This window comes from Pogoniulus pusillus, chromosome 27 (genome assembly GCF_015220805.1).
Source record: "Pogoniulus pusillus isolate bPogPus1 chromosome 27, bPogPus1.pri, whole genome shotgun sequence".
Lineage (NCBI taxonomy): Eukaryota > Metazoa > Chordata > Aves > Piciformes > Lybiidae > Pogoniulus > Pogoniulus pusillus.
This window is the reverse complement of record NC_087290.1, coordinates 9,446,261-9,473,270: the sequence shown is the minus strand read 5'-3', so window position 1 is coordinate 9,473,270 and position 27,010 is coordinate 9,446,261. Positions and strand designations below refer to the sequence as shown.

At 43.1% G+C, this 27,010-nt stretch overlaps 2 protein-coding genes across 14 annotated transcripts in view; both read left to right on the top strand.

The window, feature by feature from the left end:
• Nucleotides 1-9,595, top strand: part of TPST1 (tyrosylprotein sulfotransferase 1) — a 45,932-nt gene extending 36,337 nt beyond the window's left edge. For 8 of the 11 annotated variants that reach the window (XR_010307264.1, XR_010307272.1, XR_010307263.1 and 5 more), the window contains exons 4-7: nt 3,384-3,434; nt 5,244-5,314; nt 6,355-6,402; nt 9,002-9,595. Coding sequence is in view for 2 of the 11 variants with exons in the window: in XM_064165828.1 (XP_064021898.1) it covers nt 3,384-3,434; nt 5,244-5,288 (96 nt within the window). In the remaining 9 variants the exon portion in view is untranslated. Of the gene's footprint in view, nt 1-3,383; nt 3,435-5,243; nt 5,315-6,354; nt 6,407-9,001 lie in introns of those variants that run through there. The other 3 variants (XR_010307266.1, XM_064165829.1, XM_064165828.1) reach the window with 3 other exon arrangements.
• A 97-nt stretch (nt 9,596-9,692) lies between these two features.
• Nucleotides 9,693-22,709, top strand: KCTD7 (potassium channel tetramerization domain containing 7). Of its 3 annotated transcripts, XM_064165831.1 has the most exons (7): nt 9,693-10,233; nt 10,422-10,576; nt 12,605-12,688; nt 14,097-14,289; nt 15,041-15,210; nt 17,454-17,632; nt 18,116-22,709. In XM_064165831.1, the coding sequence occupies exons 4-7, from the start codon at nt 14,146-14,148 to the stop codon at nt 18,490-18,492; spliced, it is 870 nt and encodes a 289-aa protein (XP_064021901.1). In that variant the 5' UTR covers nt 9,693-10,233; nt 10,422-10,576; nt 12,605-12,688; nt 14,097-14,145; the 3' UTR covers nt 18,493-22,709. The 3 variants fall into 3 exon arrangements, with proteins under 3 accessions (XP_064021901.1, XP_064021902.1, XP_064021903.1); XM_064165832.1 differs by lacking the exons at nt 9,693-10,233; nt 10,422-10,576 and adding an exon at nt 10,724-11,069; XM_064165833.1 differs by lacking the exons at nt 9,693-10,233; nt 10,422-10,576; nt 12,605-12,688 and having other exon boundaries at nt 14,003-14,289.
• The last annotated feature ends 4,301 nt before the right edge of the window (nt 22,710-27,010 follow it).

The following is a 27,010-nucleotide window of genomic DNA, read 5'->3' as shown; positions in this document are numbered from 1 at the left end:
GTCACCTGTTGAGACTGGACAGCTCCAACTCACCCAGTCTCTCCTCATAGGAGAGGTGCTCCAGCCCTCTGATCATCCTCATGGCTCTTCTCTGGACACCTTCCAGCACATCCATGTACCTCTTGTAATAGGGTCTCCAGAACTGCATGCAGTACTCCGTGTGGAGTCTCACCAGTGCAGAGTAGATGGGCAGGATTGCTTCTCTCGCCTTGCTAGCCACACTTCTCTTGATGCAGCCCAGGCTCTGGTTGCTCTCTGGGCTGCAAGAGCACACTGACAGCTCATACTGAGCTTCTCATCCACCAGCACCTCCAAGTCCCTCTCCTCAGGGCTGCTCTCAAACCAGTCACTGCCCAGCCTGTACTTGTGCTTGGGACTGCCTCAACCCAGATGCAAGGCCTTGCACTTGGTGATGTTGAACTTCATGAGATTGGCTTAGGCTCCCCTCTCCAGCCTGTCAAGGTCCCTCTGGATGGATCCTTTCCCTCCAGCTGGCAGCCACACCACACAGTTTGGTGTCATTGGCAAACTTGCTGAGGGTGCACTCAATGGCTCTGGCCGTGGCGCTGACAAAGATGTTAAACAAGACTGGTCCAAGGACTGATCCCTGAGGGACTCCACTTGCCACTGGCCTCCACCTGATCTTCTTGGGCCTGTCATTGATTATTGCGATATTTCATGTGAGTCTATAAAGTAAATACATCTGAAACAGTTTCTTATCTCACCAGGCTATGATATTAGTGCCATATTTTATTTAATACTGCTGATGGATGAATATCTTTTGACTATTTGCTGTTAGATGCTTAGGAGCAGTCAGTGCTGTTCCTACAAAGGGCATTGCAGTGGTAAAGTTTTTAGAGCAGATGTGTCTAGAGATATGCAATATAAAAATCAGACAAATTCATAATTGCAGGAGAAGGAAAGAAGGAGGCTTCCAAAGGGACCAACATGTTTTTAGTCGCTCTGGTTCTGAATCAGTCACAATGTCCCACAACTCCTCCAAAGAATTCCTGGGTAATGACTGTAGTGGTTTGCCAGAAGAGGTGAAGAATCCTGCCTCTTTCTTCCAACATCACCAGCAGTCTAATAAAAGATCTTGTTTATTTCTTGTAAACCTTATCTAGGTTGTTCTGTAGCTTTGCTTTTAGTGCTAATATTGTCAGTTTGTAACTTCCATTTCTGCTCTAGAACACAGCCTGCATTTTAATGGCTTGGTTAAAGGCTGAGAATAGGAAATGCTCTCTTTCATTTATAAATATTTATGGTATATCTAGGCTCCAGCAAGCCACATGCTGAATTTTTGACCACTGTGGCTTTCATTAAAATTTCCATGGGAATGACATGAACCTCCTGGCTGAATATAAATGAGAGCTGTGCTTATCATCTGGAATCAGCCTTTCTGTTTTCTCTAGAAGAAGGAACAGCATTCTGCAATGTATCTGTGTAATAATTCCTCCTGTCATGTAGAGACTTTGTGAAGCCTTACTGTTTGGCTATGTTTAGCCCAGTGATAAAGAGTGATGAGAGCTGCCAGCTCTGAAGTCCACGCCACATGAGTCACAAGGGTTAATGTTGCAGGCCTGCTGTGGAGTGAGGTCTGTGGACAGGAAATTCAGAGCTGACTCAGCTGCAGCCCTGCAGTAGGCTGGCAGAATGAGTATGGCTTTGTGTTCTGGTCATCTAATCCTGGCAAAGCAGAGAATGTGCCAATAAGCATCCCTTGACTTCACAAACCTGCTTCCTTCAGACACGATTTGTAAAGCTGGGAGTGCAGCCCTGTGAGAGAAGCTTCAGAGGAGTTTCCATTCTGTGGCTTTACAGAAGTTTTCTAAGTAAGTTTGGGCTTTTGGGTTTTACATCAGAAAAGACTGGATGAGGCACTTAATGCCATGGTCCACCTGATTGGATAGGGCTGGGTGCTAGGTTGGACTGGATGATCTTGGAGGTCTCTTCCAACCTGGTTGATTCTATGATTCTGTATGATCACAGCTACACAGGACTACAAAGAACTCAATCTTGTTGGTTCAGTAGAAGAGATGGTAAAAGTCTTCAAGTATACTTATTTTGGAGGGGGAAATACCCCACAGATGGTAATACAGAATCTTCTCCCCTCTTCTGAGTCTGCTCCAGCTTGATCCCAAACAGCTTTTAAGAAGTACCCTGTAGAGAGGAGATGATGATGTTGCCACTTTATTTCCTAATGGAAATGGTAGATAGTGGAAGCACTTCTTTGGTGTGGCCATTTGTGTGCTTGAGGATACTTAATGCTTGCTGTTCCTGCAAACAATGTCATTTCAGAATGATTATTATGCTGAAAGAATTAATATTGTTCCTGTTAACCTGGAAACTCACCAGCTAGAGGTACAGAATAAAGGGAGGAGATGTCCTTCAGTGTTAACCATTTTAACAGCATTTAAACCCAACTTTCCTGTCCTGTTCAGACTTTGACTGCAGTAACATTGTCTTAAGTTCTGTTCGTTTTGATATAGTTTTCTTTGACAGCACTGTAAAGTGCAATCTTGGAGTGGTAGGGATTGGAAGGGACCCCTGGGGATTGAGCCCAATCAAAGTGTGACACTTCTGTTTGTGTGCATGATGCCTTTTCTGTACTTACTGAATACTGACCCATCAGAAAATGTTACACTGTGTGGCTTTTGAGTTTCTTAACTGTAAAATCTGAATGTTTGAGAGCTAAATATTGCAGAAGGTGTCCCTGCCCATGTCAGGGGGTCAGAACTAAATGATCCTTGAGGTCCCTTCCAACCCTGACAATTCTGTGCTTCTGTGATTGTTACCTGGCAGCTCTCTCAGTTCTGACACAGTCCATGAGATCATGTCAAGTAGCTCTTCCAAAAAAAAAAACTTTACATGGAGAATCTTTTGATTGTGAATTCTAATGAAGCCCAAAGGGATGTGTAATTCACTGAAGGTGCTAAAATGTGAAACAACAGATTATTTTATTGCTGGGTACATATAAAGTTCAGAAAGAGAAGTATTGTAGGAAGTCACTGCTAGTGTATTTCATCATCCTGGTAAAAATCCTTTTCTAAAAGCATAGTGAATGGATCACACAGGGCTTAATTAATAATTACAACAAGCTCACTGTGCAGTGTGTTGCATACTGGCACCATTTTAATGCAAACAAGGTCAGAGTGAGCACAGAGCAAGCCTGGAATTGGACATACAGCTGCAGAACTACTTTGGATGACCAAGCCTTGAGCATGAAACTTGCTTTTACAGGCTGTGTCCAGTTTAGGTGCTGGTTTTAGCATTACTGAATGCTAATAACCCAAAAGAATCTTAGATGCAAACTCTTTACCAATTCAAACAGTAGTGAATGCTAATTTTGAGTGTTACATTGGATTTTTTTGTTGTTTTTCCAGGTGTTTAAAGGTGAATTTCAGCTTCCTGACTTTCTTAAAGAAGTGCCACAGGTACAGTACTGGATTAGTTTCCTTTTTGTGGGTGTAGTGGCAAGTAAATATGTAACCAGTCTTTATAAACCAACTGCTTCATAAATCTGATTATTTCTTTGATCATAAGAGAATAGGCAGCTTAGAGATCATAAGAGAACAGCTTGTCCATTCTCCATCTCCAGTGTTCCTGCACTCAGCTGTCCCCAATACTTCTTTTGAGTGTATGTGTAACTCCAGTGTTGATAGTATGGTACTTGTAAACCTGGACTGAACCTTGCTGTGAAATTCAAGAAGGTTTTTCTCTGCTGTGCAGACCAAACTGCAAAGTTTGTTTCATGTAAAGAAGTCTCTTTTGTTGCCTTGCATGGAAAGTTTTAAATCAAGTACAGTACACAGAGCAGGGACAAGCAGTGAGCAGATATTTCAGAAGAAATGCTGCTGTCCCAACAAAAACACACAGTTCAGCCATGGATAATGATGGTTTGTTGATTTTAATAACCAAGTGAGCTATTGAACTTCAGATTTTACCAAGAGTTCATAATCTGGTACCCTTCAGCTGCTATGAATTGTCATCAGCTGCTGAAGGGAGCTTTGCAATAGTGGTTGAAAAAGCAAAGTTCTTATCCTGGAGCTCTCTTAAACTGCTGGATCTGTCGATGCCTCCCACACATCCACAGAGCTGGGGGAGGTCTGTTTGCATCCTTGGGCTCTTTTCTCATGCAGACATGATGTAAAGCTTTTGGGCTAAAACCACTAGCCAATTTAAGAACATAGGGGTTTAGTCTGGAAGGTGGCATCCTTTTGCTTCTTTGGTGTTTTCTGAAGGTAACAGAGCAGACAAGATGGACTCCTTCCATGCAGCTGCCTGTTATGAGCACTCCTTTTCAGCAGCTTTTAAAAGGATGCTCTGTGTGTAGTATGGTTTGGGTTTTTTTTTTCCCCTCTCCAATACACAGTGAAATCAGTTCTTCCTCCCATAGTCTTGCAGATTTAAACTCTGCTACTTTAGCCATGAAAATTCAGGGCAGAGGATTTAGACAAGGAGAAAATAATTTACCTGTGTTGGAGAAATACCAACAAATATTTGTATTGGCTAAATGGAGTATTTTGTATGAAATAAATGGAACTTACAGTGTTTGGGTTTGTAGCAATTGGCTTTGTTTTCTTGGGTAAGAGCTCCTCAGCTAGGTGCATGAAACCATCAATTTTTTGTAGGCTGTATAATTGATAAATGCCTAAATGGCATCTAAATGCTCTCTGCATTGGGCTTTGAAAGGAAATGGCTCATTGCTGATACTGTCTGAGGGCATGTTCAGGTAAAGCTTAGTAGAAAAATGGCTGCTGTTTTCTACTTTCCAACTCTTAATCACAAATGCAGGAGTCTAACATTGCAGAATTGGGATTTAAAACATTTTTAGGGTCACTCTGCCTCCAGAATTGTGTATCTCTGCTTGATTAGTTTATATTTCTACTTGATTTTCCCATCCTTGAGGATATCTACAGTACAGAGGTTTATTTAGAATGTGAGGAGCTTAGCAAAAGTCAAATAATTTGAAATGCTTCTACTTTTACAACAAAATAAAAACAAAGCCCAAAACCCCCACAAAACCCCCACCCCTGAACAACCCCCAAGCAAACAAATGGGCACAAGGTTTCTTGACTCTGGAACCCCAATGTTAGGACTCCTTGATTATGACTTCAGTTAGATGTACAGTTTGAAGCTGCACAGGAGAATCTACTTCATACCAACAAAGCGTTTTGTCTTACTTCATTCATTCAAACAAAATTGAATTGATTAAAAAGGCAAATTGGTTTCTTTTGTTCCAGCCAAAGAAGACAGTAGAAAGGAAGTTTCGTGGCAAGATAAAGTGAACATGGATCAGTAAAGTCCAATAGCTGTAGTGTCCTGTTTCATGTTTTCAGAAGATAACTCTGTTGCTGTGGACACCAAATCTTTCTGACAAATCCTTTGTGTGATCTCTGCTGTGGGCTTTGCTCTTTTTGTCCCTGGATGTTTGCCTGCTCGCACATTTCCAACAGTTAGTGCTCACGCTTTTGCAAGTTGTGCTCAGCTAATAGGAAACCATCAAGGGCTGGCACCACGCAGCTAAGTGTGCTGTTGCTCACGGCGTTGTTCACCCTCAAACTGCTGGCCACAATGTCTGTGCAGCTTAGCGGCAAGACAGCTGTTTAAATGTGTGCTGCTTAAAAGTTATTGTCCACAAAGTGTATGGCAGAAATGTGCTGGAGTGATTTCTGATGCTTTCAGCTGCCATTATTGTGGTTGTTTCATGGTTATCTACAGCCTTATCGATAAAGCTGCAGCACAGATGGCTGCCAGAACAGGAGGAGACAGCACCTCTCTGATAAGGATTGATGGAAAACTCGGGGAGATGAGCTATCTATAAAATATAGCACACCGTGTGTGAGCAAAATAAATGATCCTAGATCTGCCTACAGTAGTGCTTAGTTAATAGGGAAATACCAACAGCGTCATTTATCCTGTGATGTATCAAAAGAACTTGGTCCACTGTTAGTAGTAAATAAGCCTCTTTCAATCTGTATGATTGAAGGACATAGATGATAGAGAGAACCTGAAGAGGTTTCAAAATGGGACAGTGCTAAACTTCAGGAGGAGGATTTAAACACTCAGCTGAGTATGATTATGGCATTTACAACTCTGAGCAGATTTATGCAAAGTAAAGAAAGATCATCTGAAAAACAAAACCTTTGTGAAATCGAGAATATTCCTTAAACTGATGCTGGAGTTGAATTGATGCTGATAGTGTTCTCCTTCAGTATTACACTAAATTAACAACTATAATATGACTAAACAGCCAGATGATCTTGAGGACTGGCATTAGTGCTGATAATGATCTTTTTTCCCTCTTCCTTTAATGTAAAATAGCTAATTTCATTTTAATTCTTTACTTGACAGACTGAGCCTATGGAATAGAAGATCCAACAGATACTTCTTGCACAGAAGGTAATAAAGGAGCACAGAATCTTGGTTATTTGCTCTTGATTTAGCTTTTGTTTTTTAAAGCTTTTGCAACTCCATATAGGAAAAATAAAAATGTAGGAGTTTTTATAAAGAGTTTATAAAAATCACATTAAAGTAAGTCCTAGTGGTGAGAATTGTAACAGTATAGTTCATGTGAGTTGAGAATTGCCATGAATGTTTCACGATTTGTCTTTCACCATCCTTATGTGGCTCATCACAGCTGCAACTATTTGCTACACTCTTGCACTGTCAGCTCTATTTCAGAGCTTGGAGTACCCAGAATCACGGAGTAGTTTGGGTTGGAAGGGACCTCCAAAGGTCATCTAGTCCAACCCCCCTGCAGTGAGTAGGGACATCCTCCGCTAGCTTAGGTTGCTGAGAGCCTTGTTGAGCTTGACCTCGAATATCTCCAGGGATGGGGCCTTAACTACTCCCTGGCATCCTGTTCCAGTGTTGCACCACCTTCAAGGTAAAGGATCTGTTCCTAACATCCAGTCTAAATGTACTCTAATTTCAAACCATTTCCCCTTGTCCTATCCCTATAGGCCTTTGTAAACAGTCTCTCTCCAGCTTTCCTGTAGCCCCTTAAGGTACTGGAAGGCTGCTCTAAGGTCTCCTTGAAGCCTTCTCTTCTCCCTCAGCCTATCTTCACAGAATCACAGAAACATCCAGGTTGGAAAAGCCCCTCAGGATCACCAAGTCCAACCTAGAACCCTGCATCTACAAGATTCACCTTAAACCATATCCCTAAGCATCACATCCAAACGACCCTTAAACACATCCAGGGTGGGTGACTCCACCACCACCTTGGGCAGCTCATTCCAGTCTCTGACCACTCTCTCCGTGAAAAACTTTTTTCCTAATGTCCAATCCGAACCTCCCCAGTCTCATCTTGAGGCCATTCTGTCCTTGTTCTGTCTCTAACTACCTTCACAGCAGAGATGTTCCAGTCCCTGATCATCTTCATGCCACTACTCATCCAGGCATTCTTCAGCAGCTTCTTGTTCACTGTAGTATCTCTCTCTCTTCCAGTACTGTGGCACACTTGCACAGCTTTCACTGTAAGTGGGAGATTCTTCATCATCTTTGTTTCCCATTTTTACATCAGTTGCCTTTCCTAGATGGAGAAAACTCCTAAAGATCAACTGATTTGTATCATCACACAGCCAATCTTTTTCAATAAACTAATTTCTGTTGTTGAATTGCCAAGGGTAAGAGTGTGCAGGGAACTTGGTAAATCCCAGACTAGTGAATGAGTGGATAGTGCAATGTTTACTGTATTAATCCAGGATTTTTACTAATCAGCCCTGTTACCAGATGTTCCAGCTCAATAGCAAAAGAGGGTGAAATGCATCCACTTTAAAGCAACATGCCCCACAAATACAGCCAACAGAGATATTTATTATGTGGCCATAAATAGAGCACTCCTTATAACTCTAAATATAGCCCAAAGCATCTTAGCAGTGAGAAATAATGGGCATAAAAGTTTTCCAAAGATTAATTGCAGGCCTGCCTTCTCAAATCAATAAAGAAACCATAGGCTTTTCCTTTAGTCAGTGTTAAAATCACTAAGACATCCATTTCATTTTGCCACTCTGGCCCTTTGGAAAATGTATTTAAAACCACATTATTTTTTCTATCTGGAGCTGCTGGCCAGTTTCTGAGAAACCAGGTTGGTAACTTCCCAGCAGTAACTGCCACTGCTACGCTCCCTGCATGTAAATCTGCCCATTCTCACCCGTGTTTGGAAGGGAAGTGGAAAGTCAGATTTATTTTCTACATTTAGATGTCTCCTAGGTAGAACTCTAATGATAAAGAATGGGAAAAGGCAGTGACATTCCTTTACAGGAAAGTTTTTTGTAGCTGTGGTTAGTCCTGACAGTGACCTGCTGAGGTAACAGTGACTTACTCTTAATTCTGCAATATTCATAATGACAATGGAAATGTTTAGGGGGTGAAATTCAGAAGGTTGCAGGGAATTACTGGGGGAGGAAGGACCTGCAGTAGGATAAAACAAAGGAAAAACCAGCAGCATGTACTGATGGGTTTAAGAGAGACAAGGATCTGCTGGAGAAGGTCCAGGGGAGGGCTACCAAGATGATGAGGGGACTGGAGCACTGCCTGATGAGGAGAAGCTGAGGGACCTGGGGCTGTTTAGTCTGGAGATGAGAAGACTGAGAGGGGATCTAATAAATGGTTATAAATATCTGAGGGCTGTAGGTCAGGAGGGGGGAACAGGCTCTGCTCACTTGCTACTTGGGACAGGACAAGGAGCAATGGATGGAAGCTGCAGCACAGGAGGTTCCACCTCAGCACAAGGGGGAACTTCTTTACTGTAAGGGTTACGGCACTGGAACAGGCTCCCCAGAGAGGCTCCTTCTCTGGAGACTTTGAAGGCCTGTCTGGATGTGTTCCTCTGTGACCTGAGCTAGATTGTATGGTCCTGCTCTGGCAGGGGGTTTTGACTCAGTGCTCTCTTTGGGTCCCTTCCAACCCCTGACATCTTGTGATCCTGTGACAAAATGCTGTTGAAGATGAAAGCATAATGCTGAAACATAACTTTAATTCTCTTCTTCTGCAGGAAAAAAAAAAGACTGCTGCCTTTTCAGTGGAAACAACCTTACAAGGACTTGACCCACCAAGATCAGGGAGGTTACTGCCCATGGCCTGCTTTGTTCAGGATTTTCTCCCCCATTTCTTTCACGGTTTTAATTCAAAACTTTTGCTGTTGTGACCGCATGAGGCCTGTTGAGGAGGGAAAAAAAAAGAAACACCAAACAGCTGTCTGATGTTAATGTAGAACTGTGTTATATTTGCACAACTACTTGGGTTTGTTTTAAAGCAGTGTCTGTCTCCAGAATCGCTCTTCTGTCTTTAATTTGCAAAAACTCCCTCTTCAAAGGTTTTCTTTCTTTCTTTGTTTGTTTTCCTATAGCAGTTTGGTTTCAAATGCCTGAAGCTTTCAAAAGAGTGATCCGTGCTTGTCCTAAGAGATCCTTTTTTTTTTTTGGTGGAACAGTTGCTTGGTTTATGGACATGTGGAAATGGTTAAATATCTTTTTATTTAAAAGAAAAAGAAAGGGGAGGGGGAAAAAAAGCTGAGAAATTACATGTACAATTAGGAGCCAACGATTATTTTGTATTTTATTTTTCAAAATAAATGCTTTAAATGTGACTTTTTAATTTATTTTTTTTTAATTAATGTTTGTCTCAGAGTTAAAATTAAAATAGTTTAAAGTATTGATGGATTACTTTGACGGAAGAGATCTGATGTCCTGGGTTTGGATCTCTTGGAGGTTTGCACTTGGATGCATTTTGTTTTGCTGGGTGATGCTAAAGCAGAGTGTCCTTCTGAGAGGTAGCAAAGAGTAACAGATTTGTTACTGAAGGTGGGGGGGAAGGTCATATTTAGCCTTTTGAATTGGTTCCCCAAAAACAATTATCGGATGCTCGGGGGCTCAAAGACTGCAGAGCAGGTATTCAGAAGTGGTGTCCTAAAGCAGGCACTGTGGAATGTGGTTTCAAGTGAAGGATTCCAAGATGTTTTTTGTGTCTCTTTAATCTCTCCTTAGTGATGCTTGACCTCAGCCTTTTCTGCCCCTTTTAAGAGAATAATTCTTTATAAACTTCTGCCGTTAGACTTTGACAGTTCTACTTTTTCTCTCTTCTTTTGAGATCGCCAACACGTGTTTGTAAAACCCAACAGTGGACGAACGACCTCTAAGAGCCTCAGTTTTGGTCCAGATTGACCAAATCCCCACCACGGCCACTTGTTTCTGCAAAAGTGATCGCGGAGCATCCCCTAGTGCCAAGGTGGGGCAGCGCTGCTCTTCGCTTTCTCCCCGGACGGCGCCGCCAGCTCCGCCGCTGTCAGCCTGGGGCGGCAGGGACCAGCCGGCGGCGCCCGGGACAAGCCTTTGCTCCTGGCACCGGCAGAGGAGGGACAAGGCGTTAGGGGACGGGTAATGAATGGATGAGTGACAGGCTCTTTCGATTCCTAGATGAGCAGAAATGGAGAGACAAAGCCAAAAGCAGCCCCAGCCGCGTTCGTGTCGCCTCCCGCCGGTCCCCGCCTCAGCGCCCCGCCCGCGCAGGCCCCGGATGGGCCCTACGTGAGGCGGCGGCAGCTCGCGTCCCCCGCGCAGGGCGGCAGCAGGTGAGGGCGGCGGGGCGGCGGGGAGGGCGAAGGCCTCGGTGCTGGCGCTTCTGCGTCCCACGGTGCTAGATGCGGCGGGCGGCGCTGGGCTGGGCGCGGAGGACGCGGCGGCGGCAGCAGGTGGTTCCCCCAGGGCCCGGCAGGGGGCGTGAGCGCGGCGGCGAAGCCGTTAACCGAGCCCCGGGCGGTGCCTGTCGGGGAAGGGGCGGGCAAACCCCACAGCGTTCGGCTGAGGCGGGGCCCGGGCCCGGGAACGCGGCTGGGGCGTGCTGGTGGCACGCTCTGGGCACGGCCGGTTCTGGCGGAGTGCAGAGCTGCTGCCGCTGACAGGGCCGCAAGGAGACCCAGGTCACACGAGGGGAAATGGAGCCCTGCATGTGCAGGTGCTGCCACGGAGTCACCGAGTGGCGCGGAAGGAGGTTTGGAAGGAGCCTCCAGAGGTCATCTAATCCGAACCTCCTGCCAAAGCAGGGTCAGCCAGGATCGTGTCCAGGTAGGTTCTGAACGCCTCCAGGGATGGCGACTCCACCGCCTCTCTGGACAGCCTGGTCCAGTGCTCTGCCACTCTCAAAGCAAAGAACTTAGGGTTAGGTGGAACCTGTGTTACAGTTTGTGTCACTGGACACCACTGAGAAGAGTCTGACCCCCTCCTCCTGGCACTCACCATGCACGTTAGTAAGATCCTCCCTCAGTCCTCTATAGGCTAAACAGCCTCAGGTCTCTCAGCCTCTCCTCCTGGGTAGTCGTTCCTGTCCCCTCAGCATCTTGGTGGCGCTCTGCCACCAGTAGTTCCTTGTCCTTCCTGAACTGGGGAGCCCAGAGTTGCATGCAGAACTCCAGATGTGGCCTCAGCAGGGTACAGCAGTGAAGGAGGGCCTCCCTTGACCTGCTGGCCACACTTCTTGGTCTCAGAATCACAGAACGTTAGTGGTTGGAAGAGACCTCCAGAGATCACTGAGTCCATGTAACTTTGCCAGCACCAGTGAGCCCTCAGTGTATTTAAGAGAAGTGGTTTGAACTGGTGTGGGAAAGTTGAGGGAAGCACAGAGCCTTGGGAAGCTTTTTTGAGTCTTTCCATCCAGTAAAACTCAGTGTCACCTGTCATTCCCTAGGGAACAAAGCAGAACTTGCAGGTCCAGTTCATTTAGTAAGCTCCTTTGGTACGCATGTGTGAGACCCTATCTGAGCTGCCCATAACACAGCTCTGGGAAATCATCTCTGCCATGTATGTGACAGGCAGCATGCAAACTAGGAGCTGTTGCTGCTAAGAGTTGGGTGATGCTGGTGTGTGATTCAGTTAAATATTTGATTTAGTAATAATTTCATTGATTATATTTTCTCATTAATTATCTGTTCATCTGGACCTAGATGTACTTCAGAGTGAAATACATGCATTTGGCTGCCCAGGCAGGTGGTGGAGTCGCTGTCCTTGGAGGTGTTCAGAAAAAGACTAGAGGCACTTAGTGCCAGGGTCTAGTTGACTGGCCAGGGCTGGGTGCTAGGTTGGACTGGATGATCTTGGAGGTCTCTTCCAACCTGGTTGATTCTATGATAAAGCAAACGCTGTAACTTTAAATGAGAGATTTAACAAAGCATGGAATTGTTTCAGTTGGAAAAGGCCTCTAAGATCATTGAGGCAAACCATCAACCAAAGACCACCATGGCTATTAAACCATGTTCCCAGATGCCATGTTCACACATTTCTTAGTTAATAATAATAATAATTACTGGAGGTGCTTTAAGTGGAAAGAAGATACTTTCTGTATTACTTGTATGTTTCTGTATATAGCTGTAAATATCTGTAATATATTGTAAGTACCTGCTTGTATATTGTGCTGAGCTGTGAATATAAAGCTTCATTCCTTAACTTCCAGCTGTCAGAGTCTAGTCTGGGCAAATTTATAGTGTGTGGGGGGCAAATAACTCCCAAACAATCACAGTTGCATATTGCTCATGAAGTGAAAAGCAGAGAACAGCAGGCTGGACATCAGAAAACTGGCCAGTGATGAGCTTCTGTTTCTGTTTTAGGAAGACTGTTCCAGTCAGTGTGCTGCTGTTTCACTACTCAGTATCCGTGGATGAACAGGAAGTGAAACAAACCTTTTAATGAAGGTCAGCAAACAGGTTAAACTTGTCAGTGATCAATCTCTTCATCTTACTGCTGCTAATCTTATTCTTGAAATTCTAAGTTTATTAGAGTGTTAAACAGCATCTAGTGAAAGATGGTCCCACAGGATGTGAGGTTCTGATCTGTTTAGCTCACAAAGAGCTTCTGTTTTAGCCAGGAGCATTCCAGTTCTGGGTTCATTTTTAACTTGCAGTGTTTCCTTTAAGAGCCAGGATCTCTAAAGAGCCTGATGATGTGCACAATGAATTAGTAAGGCAGAATAATCACTGCTACTCTTTTTTTCTGCTTGTTGATTTTGACTGGAAGCAACCTCTAAGAAACATTTATTTAGTCAAGAAATAAATGTACTGGATGTGCTCATGCAAATACTGCTTCTCTTCTTATAGTTTTTAGTGATTAGAGAGGAGCTTGAAGGGTTAAAGAGTTAGGCAAAGCTTCCAGCAGTAAGATATGTTTGTCAGGATGTTGTGGTGCCACTGGAGCCACCACAGCAGTCCTGTAAACAGAAGTGCTTTTGACATAATGCGTCCTGAAAAGAAGAGCAGGGTGGGAACAGTGAGGTTGCCAATCCTCGCTATTCTGCTCTTCCAGTTGTTTATAATGCAGCTTATTGTCCCATCCTCTGGTTGAGGACGGGCTGTGGCAGTTGTGCAGCTGGTACTGCTGGGCATTTTCTGCTGTGCAGGAAAGGAAATGGATGATTAGCAGTAAATACATAGATTACAAATATATAATGTGTATATAACAGGTGAAGCTCAGTACGTGTGTGTCAAGTATTTGTGTGCAGCACGATGCTATGCAACGGGCAGGAAAAGGTCAGTTTTGTCTGGTTGGAAGCCTCCATTCTCTCCTTTCACAGGGAATGCTGGAGCAGAACAGGGCTTTGCCATAGCAGGCTCTGATCGCTCTGGCAGCTGAAGGTGACAGCCTGGCAGCTCGGCTGGCAGCGGCAGGCTGGGAGCTGCACCGCGCACATGGCCAATGAGCGCCTGCATTTCAGGACGTGCTTCTGCAGATGGCCTATGGCGATGGCCGGGGTGGGACAGCGGCCACCCAAATTACTCCAGCAAATGGTATTTTGCTGCAAAAGCCTGCTGGAGCCAATCACGCGGTGCACCGCACAGCCAATGGACGCCAGGCTCTTACCCAGCCGCTGGCGGGGGCTGTGTGGCTGGAGGACCTTGGTACAGCTCCGCAAACTGCATTCCTGCGGGGACAGCCCTCTCCCGGTTTGTCTCTCAGCACAATAGTCCTCGCTGTGATTCATTTCCCAGTAATAACATTGTCACTGTAAACAGCCGGTGCCCAGCTCTGGAGTGACGTGCCACGGCGAGGTGACCTGCAGCTGGTGGGGACACTGCCGAAGTCATTTGGGTTTGGTTTCCCATTTAGCAGTGCCACGGCTGCCTACCCAGCAGACCTGCTGACGAGAGCCAGAGGGATGGTGGTAGTTACGGGGCAGAACAAAGTGAGTGGAAACCCGGATGATGCCATGTCGAGCTCAGATGCAGAGGATGATTTCCAAGAGCCAGCCACTCCTACCGCAACCCAAGCAGGGCAAGCACTACCTCTGCTGCCTCAGCAGGTAAGAGCTCTCTGGTACTCCATCTGATAAGATGCTCAGGTGCCAAAGAATTCAGGATTTCTTTGTTAAAGTATTTATGGGTATCCAGCTCTGTTGCCATTCGTAGCTAAATGCTTGGTTAAAACTAATTCTCTTAAATGGTACTTCAATAGCTTGGCAGCATTACTTAGAATTTTTATCCATGTTTAGGTGGGACAAATACAATCACCTGTTTATTTTCATCCTGAAACATCTTCCAGTGTGATACTAAGATTTCGGGCCTGCTGTAAACCTAACATAAACACAGAATTACTTGGTTTTTTTTTTCACTGTATAGTAGTGTAGTGTAGTGTAAAAGAACCATCAGAGTAGCAGCTGAATGCAAGTCCCACAGTTCGCCTGAGGTTTCCTACCTGTGTTGTGTGTGGGGATAGGTGTGGGTGTGTGCAAGGGTGGGAAGGATTTTTGTTTTGTTTTGCTTTGTTTTTTTCCCCTAAAAGAGCCAAGAGGAGGCATTCATGCTTTAATGACTATCTGGTATTAAAGCTATCACATTTCCAACTGATTACACCAGCCAAAGTGTTCATGTTTTAACCCTTGAACCTCACTGTTCTGTGGAGACAGGCCAGGAGGGAAGTCTTTGTCAGACCACATTATGTCACTGTGGCAAAAGCTTCATGCTGTTATCTTCTGAAAGTTGTAACTCTTTTGGCCTGAACATGCCTACAAAGGACTGAAAAGCTCCTTTCTGATGATGTGTTTGCTTTTGCAGTTTCCAGAAGTTGTCCCACTAAATGTAGGAGGCATGTATTTTACAACAAGGCTGTCAACACTGAGACGTTATGAGGACACAATGCTGGCAGCTATGTTCAGTGGAAGACACTACATCCCAACAGATGCTGAAGGCAGATACTTCATTGACAGAGATGGGACCTACTTTGGGTATGTAGTGTCCTCAGTAGTACACTTCAGAAGTTGTTACTGAAGAAACTTGCTTTTAGAGAAAAATAAACTGTAACATTTTTTTCCCCTTCTATTTTAGTGCTGTTTGTGTTGTAGGTAAATGGGACTCACTGGCATCGATGCCTCAAAACATCTCAAGAGTTGTAATTAGAAAGCTACTTGGTTTATTTTTGAGGACTTAAAAGTTTTGAGTTGAGGAGAGAAAAGCAATAAATGGTTTGAATCTGTGTATCTCCTTCCAAGGTGTGGAAGTTGTTTTGGTGTTTAAAAAGAGTTAATTGTCTGCTGTTGCTCCTTCCAAGGTGTGAAGTTGTTTTGGTGTATAAAAAGAGTAAATTATCTGCTGTTGCTTTTCATAGGAAGAGTTTTAGCTAGTATTGAGTATTTATGATAAAGAGGGAATGGAAAGAAGACACCGAGGTTGCTTAAACAATTGATAGTATGATATTTGCAGTGTTTAGCAGGATGTAATGTACCTGGTAAAAAAAGGACAAGCCTCAAAGAATATTATTGTTAAATTATTCTTGCTGACAGTGCCATATTCTTTCATCTTCAGGATTCCTTCTTACATGCTTAGCTTTTGTTTGATTTTAAATTAAACCAGGCATGAACTTGCTCTCTGTTGGATTTGGTGTAAGATTGCTAGAAAAGGCAAGCAGGGTTCATGGGTTAATGTTCATGGCTTAACGTCTTTGCTCACAGCACACTTTGCAGTTTAACTTATATTTCTTGTTTCTCCTTTATAGTCATTGACTTCAACAGAGAGGCACTGCATTAATTTCAAAACATATTTGGCTTGTACCATGATCTGGGACAGAAATAGATTAAGCCATTATATTTATTGGAAAATAATTCTTTCTTTACATTTGGCAGTTTGGAAGTGGCTGCTGCTTTGCTGGAAAATCAATTTATTTATGATGCTATCAGGCTGAATTCAGGCTGTGTCTGCAACAGACAGCCAAGTTAGCACGTGCTCTGTGTGTTGACATTCTGATCAAGGTAGCAGTAATGCTTGGTTTGTTTGATATGGTCAATAATAGCTTTGTTGGTTAATGTTTTAAATTGATTTCATTCCCTGTTAAACATCTTGTAGCTTAACAGTGTTGCAGAACTACAAGGAAGTGTTTGTTCTTTCTTTGCCTCACTATTACAATAGTGTTACTGGACACACTCCAGGGGAATGTAGCCCTGATGCTGTGAAGGGAACATGCCTGCTTTCAAATCATAGAATCACAGAATGGTTTGTGTTGGACATGCAGTCCACTCTCCCTGCAGTCAGCAGGGACATCCTCCATTAGATCAGGTTGCTCAAGGCCTTATTCAGCCTGACCTTGAATATCTCCAGGGATGGGGCTTCAACTACATCCCTGGGCAACCTGTTCCAGTGTTCCACCACCCTCATGGTAAAGAACTTGTTCCTCACATCCAATCTAAATCTGCTCTTCTGTAGTTTGAAGCCATTACCCACTGGCCTATTACTGCAAACTTTTGAAAGCAGTCACCCTGCAGCTTTCCTTTAGGACCCCTTCAGGTACAGGAAGGTCACTATTAGGTCTCCCCAGAGCCTTCTTTCTCCATGCTGAGCAACTCCAACTCTTTCAACCTGTCCTCTCAGCAGAGATGCTTCAACCCCCTGATCATTTTCATGGCCCTCCTTTGGACCTGCTCCATCAGGTCCATGTCCTTCCTGTTTTGGGGCTCCAGAGCTGGACGCAATACTCCAGATGAGGTCTTAACAGAGCAAATTGGCAGAATCACTTCTCTCAATCTGCTGGCCACCATCCATTCAGCCAGGATCCTGCTCCTGTGTGAGACAAAATGTCCATGCAGGTCATTCTCCAGGAAAATGGAAAAGATTGTTTTGTCACAGGCCAAAATTTGCAATACAGGTACTACAATCTCTTTCCCATAACATATTATGTCCTCTTCTATTTGAAGTGGTTCCTCCACCTTGACCTTTTTGTTTAAAGTATGATGGGTGTTTTTGGAGTCAGTTTTGACATGAGCAGAGGCAAAATGTGAATTGATGACTTAGAAACTTAAGCACAGCAAATGCTTTTCAAAACATGTTGGAAATGTGACTCACACTTATTTCAGTTACTGTCTTAAGCATAAGGATTTCTATCTCAATGGAATAAACAATGAATGTCCAGCTTTCCTTTTCCATCTGCAGCAGTTTTGGCAGAACTGTGTTATTTAATGATATTTTTGTCTTTTTTTAGAGACATACTTAACTTTCTACGATCTGGTGACCTGCCACCAAGAGAACGAGTGAGGTCAGTTTACAAGGAAGCTCAGTATTATTCCATAGGACCACTGCTGGACAATCTAGAGGATATTCAGCCTCTTAAAGGAGAAAAAGTTAGACAAGCTTTCCTGGGCCTGATGCCATATTACAAAGGTAAAGAAACAAAGTGGTATTGGCAGTTTCTTCTAGTGTGATTCATGTGTTGCTTTTAGGTCTGTTTTCACCTTTCAATCTAATTCTGTTGCGGTGAAGAAGATTCTTGGGTGTCTTTCATGCTCTTTAGATCTTTGTACCTGCTGCATCCAGAGATGTGGGTTTTTTTATGCTGTCATAAAAGGGAGCAAGATCTAGGCCATGCCTAGGCTTATTAAATGAGAAGATTTCTCTGCCTCTGCATTTGTTCCATTAGGACTTGCAACTGAATAAATTTGGGCATATAGTAGGGACACTAAGTTCACAAGATAACCAAGACTGATGTAATTACTATCTTGCTACATGCAGCTTCCTGTTGCTGCTAGTGTTAAGAATAACTTGTTAAACGCTGGAGGAAACTGTTTCACAGGAAATGATTGCATTTGCTTTCTTTCACTGGGTGCTTCATTGTCATTTCCCACTTTTTATTGGCTTTTTTTTTAGATCACTTAGAGCGGATCATCGAAATAGCAAAGCTTAGAGCTATGCAGAGAAAGGCAAGATTTGCAAAATTAAAGGTCTGTGTCTTCAAAGAAGAGATGCCCATCACTCCCTATGAATGCCCCCATTTCAACTCCCTACGTTTTGAAAGGAGTGAAAGTGAGACCAAGCTGTTTGAACATCACTGCGAAGTCGATGTCTCTTTTGGCCCCTGGGAGGCTGTGGCTGATGTCTATGACCTCCTGCACTGTATCGTGACAGACCTGTCAGACAGAGGGATAACTGTGGATCATCAGTGCATTGGGGTGTGTGATAAACACCTGATCAATCACTATTACTGCAAACGTCCTATCTATGAATTCAAGATTACTTGGTGGTGAGTTATTTTGCCCAGAAGGGTGCAAAGAGGAATCAGAGGACTTCTGGACGAGCACTGCTTTGACTACTTCTGCAATGTCTCTCTGGAAATGCACTGCTGCTAACGTGTTTGGGAATCAGCCTGCTGACGTCTTGGCCAATGCTTAGCTGCTCAGCAAGAGGGGACCTGGTACAGAGGTTGGAAAGCCTCTGAAATCTTGTTAAAAAAAACAGCCTGAAACAAGACTGTTGGCTCAGGTACCTTAACGAGGCACAAAACAAAATCACCTCATGGAAATGATGGAGAGGAGCACCTTAACATCTTTTAACAGGCACCACCTACTTTGTGGCTTTAGTGGCACAGTCTGCAAAATGGATATTGCAGATCTCCCCCCTGTATCCTTGCAAAGCCTGAGTGCTAATAATGCTGACATAAAGGTGGATGTATCATACCTACTGAGAAATGTTTTAGTCACTACTTAAACTTACCAATTGAGTAACACCCAGCACAGAGATTCTGGAAAAGTAGTTTTGATGAAATAGATCATTTAAACAAAAAAGGGAAAAAAAAAAGGAGCATCCCCTATATATTATTAATTGTTGTCACAATGAAGCTCTATTTCTTTTATTAATTAAGAATCTGCATTCTGAGTTCTGATCTTATGCCTAAATTATTTCTGTTGTTACAAAAAGGAGTAGCAGGTTTGGAATATGTTCCTTAATGCTTTTAGGAATAATAAGAACTATTCATGGAAGATTTGTGCCTGTTTTTAGCCTTAGAAATTCTACATGTTTACAGTACCTACAAGATAAAAAAGAATCTCTCTAGAATCAGGTCATTTACAAGGCTTTTGGTAAATGAGAAAACCCTGTAAGTATGTTCCTATTAGCAGAAGTAAGAGGGATATTTAATGTATATTATTTTATGACCAACTCTTTTTACATTCTGTGATATTAAACTTTGTTCTAGAGTTAGAGTCAAATTCTACTAGATAAGTGCTTCCTTCACTTCACCACTTTCTCATCTTTAACATTCTCCCTGACCCTTCCTGGTGTAACATCAGGAAGAAAAAAAAACATGCTTTGTTTTCAAATATTTCCCCCATTATATGCCCGTTATAAACCTCGTTTTCAAATGTTCCCCCTTTAGAAACCATTTTCAAGTATCTACCCTGTTATAAACCAAATTATCAGGCAGGTAAACTTCTTTTCATGCTGAAAGGGGCAGCCCTGGCAGAATCCTGTTCTTTTCAGAAGTCAGTTGCACTTCTGACATCAGTAATCACAACCTGAAGCTGAATTACTTGATGTGCCAAACTGAAAGGTAGACCTAAAGCACCTGAAAATGTGAGGAACCAAAAACTCCAGCATTTTTCTGAAAGACCCCACTTGAAGTGGCCCCAAAATAAGGAGAGAAGGAAAGGAAATGGTTCCCTGTTGCATTCAGTTGGAGTAGTTAATCCGAGAATATTGCTTGGTTAAACTTTTGACCAAAAGGTTTAAGAAACCTGGTAATGAATTACAGTGATCAAAATTCTCAGCTGAGGTAATTTGTAGACCAAGTCTATGAACTTTCTGATCAAATGGTAATTTGTAGACCAAGTCTATGAACTTTCTGATCAAATGGTAATTTGTAGACCAAGTTTATGAACTTTCTGATCAAATGGTAATTTGTAGACCAAGTCTAAGAACTTTCTGATCAAATTGTCTTGCAAAAAAAAAGCATCAAATTGTTCAGATTATCACACTTTTGTATTTAATTTAGGAATTGTTACTACTTTGTCTCCCTGAGGTAGGAGCCTGTAGCTCTAATGATCTCTTTTCAAATATTTACTGACAGAGGAACCTTGCCAAGTGCTGAGTTTCAAATCCAGACCTTGAATTTTGAAAGGGAGGATAGGAGGAAATTATCTGCATTTGGATCTCATTGAAATTGCATTTAAATTTTCTTCAGTATTGACCTTTGTTGTGCCTATGTTTGTCAACCCTAAATTAAAAGTCAATCTTGGATAAGTAAAGTTTCCCTAAAGTGACAGGAAGCTTGCATGGTGTCTGAGCTACTCTGCTGGCTTTTTTGGTTTTCACTCCCAGGGAATCTTGAACAGAAACCTACATTTTGTAATAACCTGTCATTATCCTAAAGCTGAGGCTTACAAAGTTTTGGCTGCTTTTACACTTCAGATTTAAGTTGAGGGTTTTTAGCATCAGTTTAGGTGGAGACTACAAAGAGAAATGCACTTTTCCTGGGTTATTGAATGCATTTTTACCACTTCCCTTAAGTACTTAAAGGGAACACAATTCTGGTTTGAATTTCTGCGTGACGTAGAGAAATGGAACACAGTCTGGTTTAACAGCATGGGGGTTTTGTTTGGCTCTAGGGATTTTTCACTGTTATTTTGGACAAGCTATGGTGGCAGAATTCCTGTTTCAGTCGTGTTTGCTGTTTCTAAATATGCACGCAGTGGTACTTTGCCACTTTTTTTCCTAACTGAAGACTGAGAGATGAAAATCATGATCTGTATCAGTTGCATCTTAATTCAAACTTTCATCCCTCAGATCCTCCAGCAGACAGCAAACATTAAGTGCAATATTAAAGAAGAGAACAGGGATTTGAGCCGGCACTGAACACATACATTCTGTATTGTGATTAGCACAAGTTACTAATACTGTTACTGACTTCATTAAGCAGTCTTTGTTTACAAGGGTTTCAATGATATTGCCTAATATGTTTTCATTTTTTGGACAGGAACAGAAGAGTTGTGCAAGTGGATGTCAGGGAAGTGTAATCTCATAACTGATTTCTAGAACATTTTTGACTTGGCTTTTAGCATCATTTTTGAAGCCCTGTGTTTGCGGCAAACTCACAAGTAGCTGATCTGCTAAATCCATCGTTAAGATCACTGATGGTTTTGTGCATCAGCATTGTCTAGTTAAACTAAATACCTGTGTAACAGTGGTTTTTTAAATTAATATTTCCTTTAAGACTTTTCCTTGCATCTGGTTAGGTCAGAAGTTTGTTAGAACATATTTATCTGTTCTGCTTTTTAGCTTTTTTGCCACTTCACAGCTACTTTTTCACCCCTGCATTCCCAGGCACCCTCTTTTGTCAGCCAACACCTTAGACGTGCAGTCAGTCTCATGTCAGTAATATAATCACACAATGTGAGGGGCTGGAAGCGACTCTGAAAGTTCATCCAGTCCAACCCCAGTGCCAGAGCAGGATCACCTATACCAGATCACACAGGAATGCATTGAGGTGGATCTTTAATATCTCCAGAAAGGGAAACACCACAACCCCCCTGGGCGGCCTCTCCCAGTGTGCTGTCACCCTCACAGTGAAAAAAGATTTCCTCATGTTTACATGGAACTTCCTGTGCTTCATAGTCCACCCATTGCTATCAATATCATATTCTTCACAATGAGGGTGGCGAGACACTGGAATAGGTTGCCCAGGGAGGTTGTGGATGCCCTCTCCCTGGAGATGTTCAAGGCCAGGCTGGATGAGGCCTTGAGCAGTCTGGCCTAGTGGAAGGTGTCCTTGCCCACGGCAGGAGGTTTGTAACTAAATGATCTTCAAGGTCCTTTTCAACCCAAACCCTCGTATGATTGTATGCATCATGTTTGCAGATCATTTAAAGGTCAATTAATGCAGGTCAGTGCATGGACCTCATTCAGTTTGAAGGAAAGTCATCTTCATCATGTGCTCTGAGAGAGGAGATGCTTGCCCTTTCTGATTCCAGATTGATACAGGAAGATGTGTTAGAATCAACTCTTGTTTTAAATCCTCCCTCTAAATAGGGAGTCTGAACTATTCTGAAAGCACAGATTGTATGGATTGTGATGACTTTTGTATGGATACTGAGGGTAATGGTGGGACAGCTGAGTGCTAGTTATGGGAAGAATTGAATTGTGAGCTATTTTTGTAGGTTGCTGTGTGAACAAACCCACAAAACTAATCTTAACATCCCCTCCATATATATGCATTGGCTTTCAGCAGGGAGCAAAGGGAGATCTTACCAGGTCTCATATTAAGTGACTTAGCCAATTTCACAACACATTAAATGTTTCTGTATCTTTATAAAGCACTCAGAAATGAGATGAGAAGATACTTATCTGCAGCATCCATTTAATGACCATTGATTTCAAGAGTTTGTGTTAAAAATGTTTTAATAGTTTTACCATTTCAGCTCGGTGTTAGCTTTTACCTTGAATACACAATGCTCTACATAGGAATCTGAAATACTCATTGCTGAACTTCCATCCTCCTTGGAGGAAAGCAAAGGTGCTCACATCTTTGATCTGGGAAGCCTTTGAGCCAGTAGCAGAGTGTCTTCATGATCCATGTTTTCTTTTGAGACTGATGGATTTACTAGTTGTTTTTTTTTTCCTTCTAAAGCTGATTTTAACCAGAACCCCTAACGAGGGATCAGATTCTACGTTGATGAGGGTGTAGGTTCTTGGACCTGTTAGGCTTAGTCAACTCAAAAGCAGTAAGTTACTGCAGCAGGAATTTTGCATGGCCTCCTCTTAATGGATTTTAGGAAAAGACTTAGGAAGTCTGCCTGGGAGTCACCTCATGATGTCATTAAGCAAATATCTGATTTTGTTAATGTGAATATTGTTGAGGTTTTGTTGTTGTTGTTGTTGTTCAATTGTGTAAAACTCTTCCCTGAAACTGGTGTGCAAGTTAAGGGCTGAGTTAAACATTGCGTTTCTGATAAGCCTGCTTATGCCTTGGGTATGCCCTGCCCCCATTTCATAAAGTCACTGACCCCAGAGGTGTTCAGTGCATGAAAAAATGAAGGCTGTTACACTTAGAGAAAACCAGGAATCCTCCTTGACTCGAAACAATGAGCCCACAAAGAGAGTTGGTTCATGCTAATCCAACTGCAGTCTCCATTCTTCTGCTCTTAGATTCCTGTGCCTTCAACAAGGAATCAAAGGAGACCCAGGCGTGAGTCTGGTTAGCACAAGTCCTTGAAAGCTAAAGTCAAAAGACTTCTGTCATGTGAGAAATGTACTGATTTGCCTGAGCGAATGGTCTGGGCCTTTGCTGAAGTGGCTGTTAAAATTCCAGCAAACTCTGAAGGATGTTGATATTTTAAAGGGTTGTAAATGATGGCTTTGTTAAACCCTAATCTGCTTTGAGCCACCTCGTTCCCGTGTATGCATTGTGAAAGGCAGAGAGGTCAGACAGTTCTTTTGTTGGTGGTTCTGGGGATATCGGTGTTTTCCTAGTGAAGTCTGAAGCCGGGTGAGGTTATTGATCACTGACCCCCAGAACTGAATAGTCTTGGCACCGAGCAAGGGCCTGGGTTTTGCAGATAGGAATCCGGGAGGGAATTAGCTCTGCAGTGTATTTCCCCAAGGACAGTCCTCACTAGCTCTGAAAGAAGACTTTGGTGACATCCTGATCCACACCCCTCCACATCTCCATTTGCTAGATGAAGTGTAAGAGACACAAGTTGATGAGGTGCCTGGGCCGAGGATTCACAATGAGATGATGTCTGACTAGATTCCCCTCCGGTCCTCACCCCTTTCTCTAACCTTTAAGGTGTACAGCTCATTATGTTCAGGAAATGTTTTACTTCTCTCTTCTACACCCTCAAATTCGTTTGCAGTGACTACTTAGCCTGCTTTAAACTGGAAGGATCATTTTAATACTGCAGTATGGTGACTGAGAGCTGCTAAAGAATCAGTGAAAATCTCTATGGCTGACAAAAACACTGCATAAGTGAGTGAAACCTCATTATTTGCAGCATAATCACTTTCAGTTCACTCTTCTGCTTTATTTTTTTCTTCTGAAGACTGTTAGGAAATGTAAAGTTAATCCTTTTAAGGACTCCCTTCTGTTTCATAGTCCTATGCATGCATGCAGGCAGAGTTGCTGTATTTTGGGGTCTGAGGGCTTTGTTTATTGCTTGCTGCAAGCTGAAGGATCAGAGCATGCTCTCTCAGCTCTTTGTTTATTTTCTTAAAGTAATTACAGATATAATTTATTAACTTACCATTTTCAACCTCAGGCAACCTTCCTTCCCTAACGTTCTGTGATTCTGACAGCTCATTCTTGTTTGTAGATGACCTGGCCAGGTGACATGATGAGGAAGGTGGTGGAAGTGCCAACAGAGAAAGTCTCCTGTTAGAGCTGATTGTTTGCCTTGCAGAGTGTTCTCTCCAGTTTATATCAACTCTTGTGCTGCGTGAGGCAGAGGAACATTCATCTCCATTTCTATGAGGTCAGGCAGAGGATCCAGTCTGTCTGGAACTCAGCTAACCACCCATGTTCATCCGTTCATCCACTTTCTGTCTTCTGTTCATTGCATTGTGATAGATCAAATTAAATGGGTAGGAAAATCCAGTGGCTGTGGGCTGCAGTAAGGGGTGAGGTGGCTTCAGGGCTACACTGCTTAATTTCAGCATTGTTGTTGAGAGGTCTGAAGACCTTTATATAGAATCATAGAATCAACCAGGTTGGAAGAGACCTCCAAGATCATCCAGTCCAACCTAGCACCCAGCCCTGTCCAATCAGCTAGACCATGGCACTAAGTGCCTCATCCAGGCTTTTCTTAATCATAGAATCAGTCAGGGTTGGAAGGGACCACAAGAATCATCTAGTTCCAACCTCCCTACCATGGGCAGGGACACCCTACCCTAGATCAGCCTGGCCACAGCCTCATCCAGCCTGACCTTAAACACCTCCAGCCATGGGGCCTCAACCACCACCTCCCCTGGAAACCCATTCCAGGCTCTCACCACACACAGCTTTCTTTTCTTCATGCAAAGCAGAGTGATAAGTTTGGGACTCGACTGCCTGGTAGGTAAGAAAAGACTTCAAAGCAAAGGCTAGAAAGACAATCTCTTAATTCATCATTAATATTTGAGACTTTGAATTTCTTCATTTAGTAACTGCTTTATGCTGGACAATTTTAGAGCCAGACCCCACTGGCTTTAAGTCATGACTTGGTTTTACTGAACCCTGGAGTAGTGTTTATCTCTTTAGTTATCTGTAGATAAACAGCTGGATTTAGGTGGCTCAGGCACACAGCACTGAAGACCCAGGTTAGTTCTGAGTTTTGGGCTATGGAAACATAATTTCCTTTAACAAACAGAAAAAAAAATCTCTAGTCTTTAATTATGTTTCTGTGAATAAGCTACAGTTCAGAGGGTAATTATGTGCTGTTACTGTCTTCTGTATATAGTCCTCTAACTGGAAATTGCTTTCCAGAACAGCAGTTCTTAGTCCTTTTACTTACACAAGTTTAGTATAAGTTTACCTCCACTTTCACTGTGACTTTTCTAAATGGATTTTGTTTTGCTGAATTATAAATTGTATGTGTCTATGCATTGTAACCTGTAATGCCTTTGAAAATCCAGCCTGGATCTTAACAATCAGGGTTTGGACTTAATCTCCAAACGTGTTTTGGTTTTAAGTTGATGTCTGTGTTTAATACTGTGGGTAGTGTATTACTTCTTACTATGTTTGACTTCTCAGTTCAGATAATTCATAGTCTTATGTTTTTTTATTTAAAACACTTAGATGAAAATGTGGATATAAAGTTTGTGTTGTGCAATAAAAGTATATTACACTGAAAATTAGTGGCAACTGGCTGGTCTGCAGTCACTGCAGTCTCTCTCCTCACATTCCCTGTGACTTGAGTTTGCTTTGCATGGATGCAAATGAAAAATTAAGACACCAGTCTCTGTGGCAGGCTTCATTTAATAGCACCAGCCACTAACTCCTTCATCCTCATGTCCTCACCAGATGGCACTTACATGGTGTCTGCAGTCTCCTTGGCACTTCAGCACTACCTCCTTCCCTCCCGTTCAGGTGGAGCAGCCCAGAAGTGGTCTGCAGCTGCCCCTGCTTGTGCAGTGCTCGAGAAGAAAGTGAATTTCTGGGCTTGCTTAGCTGGCCACACTCAGAAGTATTCAGAAATAACTAAAATTACATTCTCTTTGCTGTCTCATGGCCTTGCTGCAGCAGTCACTGCTTTCACAACTGGCTGTCTGCACTGAGCTGTGGGAAGGGGGAAAAAAAGGCACTGAAACCATCACGACAGCATTGTGTTAATGAGAAGGGAAAGAGGAATTCAAGTTTTAAATAGCAGGAGCTCTTTATCGTCCTGCTGCAGTCAGCATAGCGACACTGCTGAGCGTTCCTGGGAGCGCGAGCTGGAGTGTGCCTGGTTTAGAGGTAAAAGCAAAGCTGCTTTGGGGAGTTGTAGTGTGTCTGAAGGGAGAGGAGGGGTGGTGCTCTTTGATGTGCTGGAAGGTTCAGAAAAAGGTGAATCTGGAGGGAAAGACACTAGATAGCCCAAAGGGCTGCATCTGTTCCTAGTGTTAGCTTATAAGGAATGCGAAGCATGAAGCAGCCCTAATGATCTTTGCTTCTGCTGCACCATGCTGGTCCCATAGAATGGTTTGAGTGGGAAGGGACCTTTAAAGGTCATCTACTTCAACTTCCTGAGGTCAGCAGGGACATCTTCAGCTCGGTCAAGCTGATCAGAGCCACATCCAACCCGGTCTGGAATGCTTCCAGAG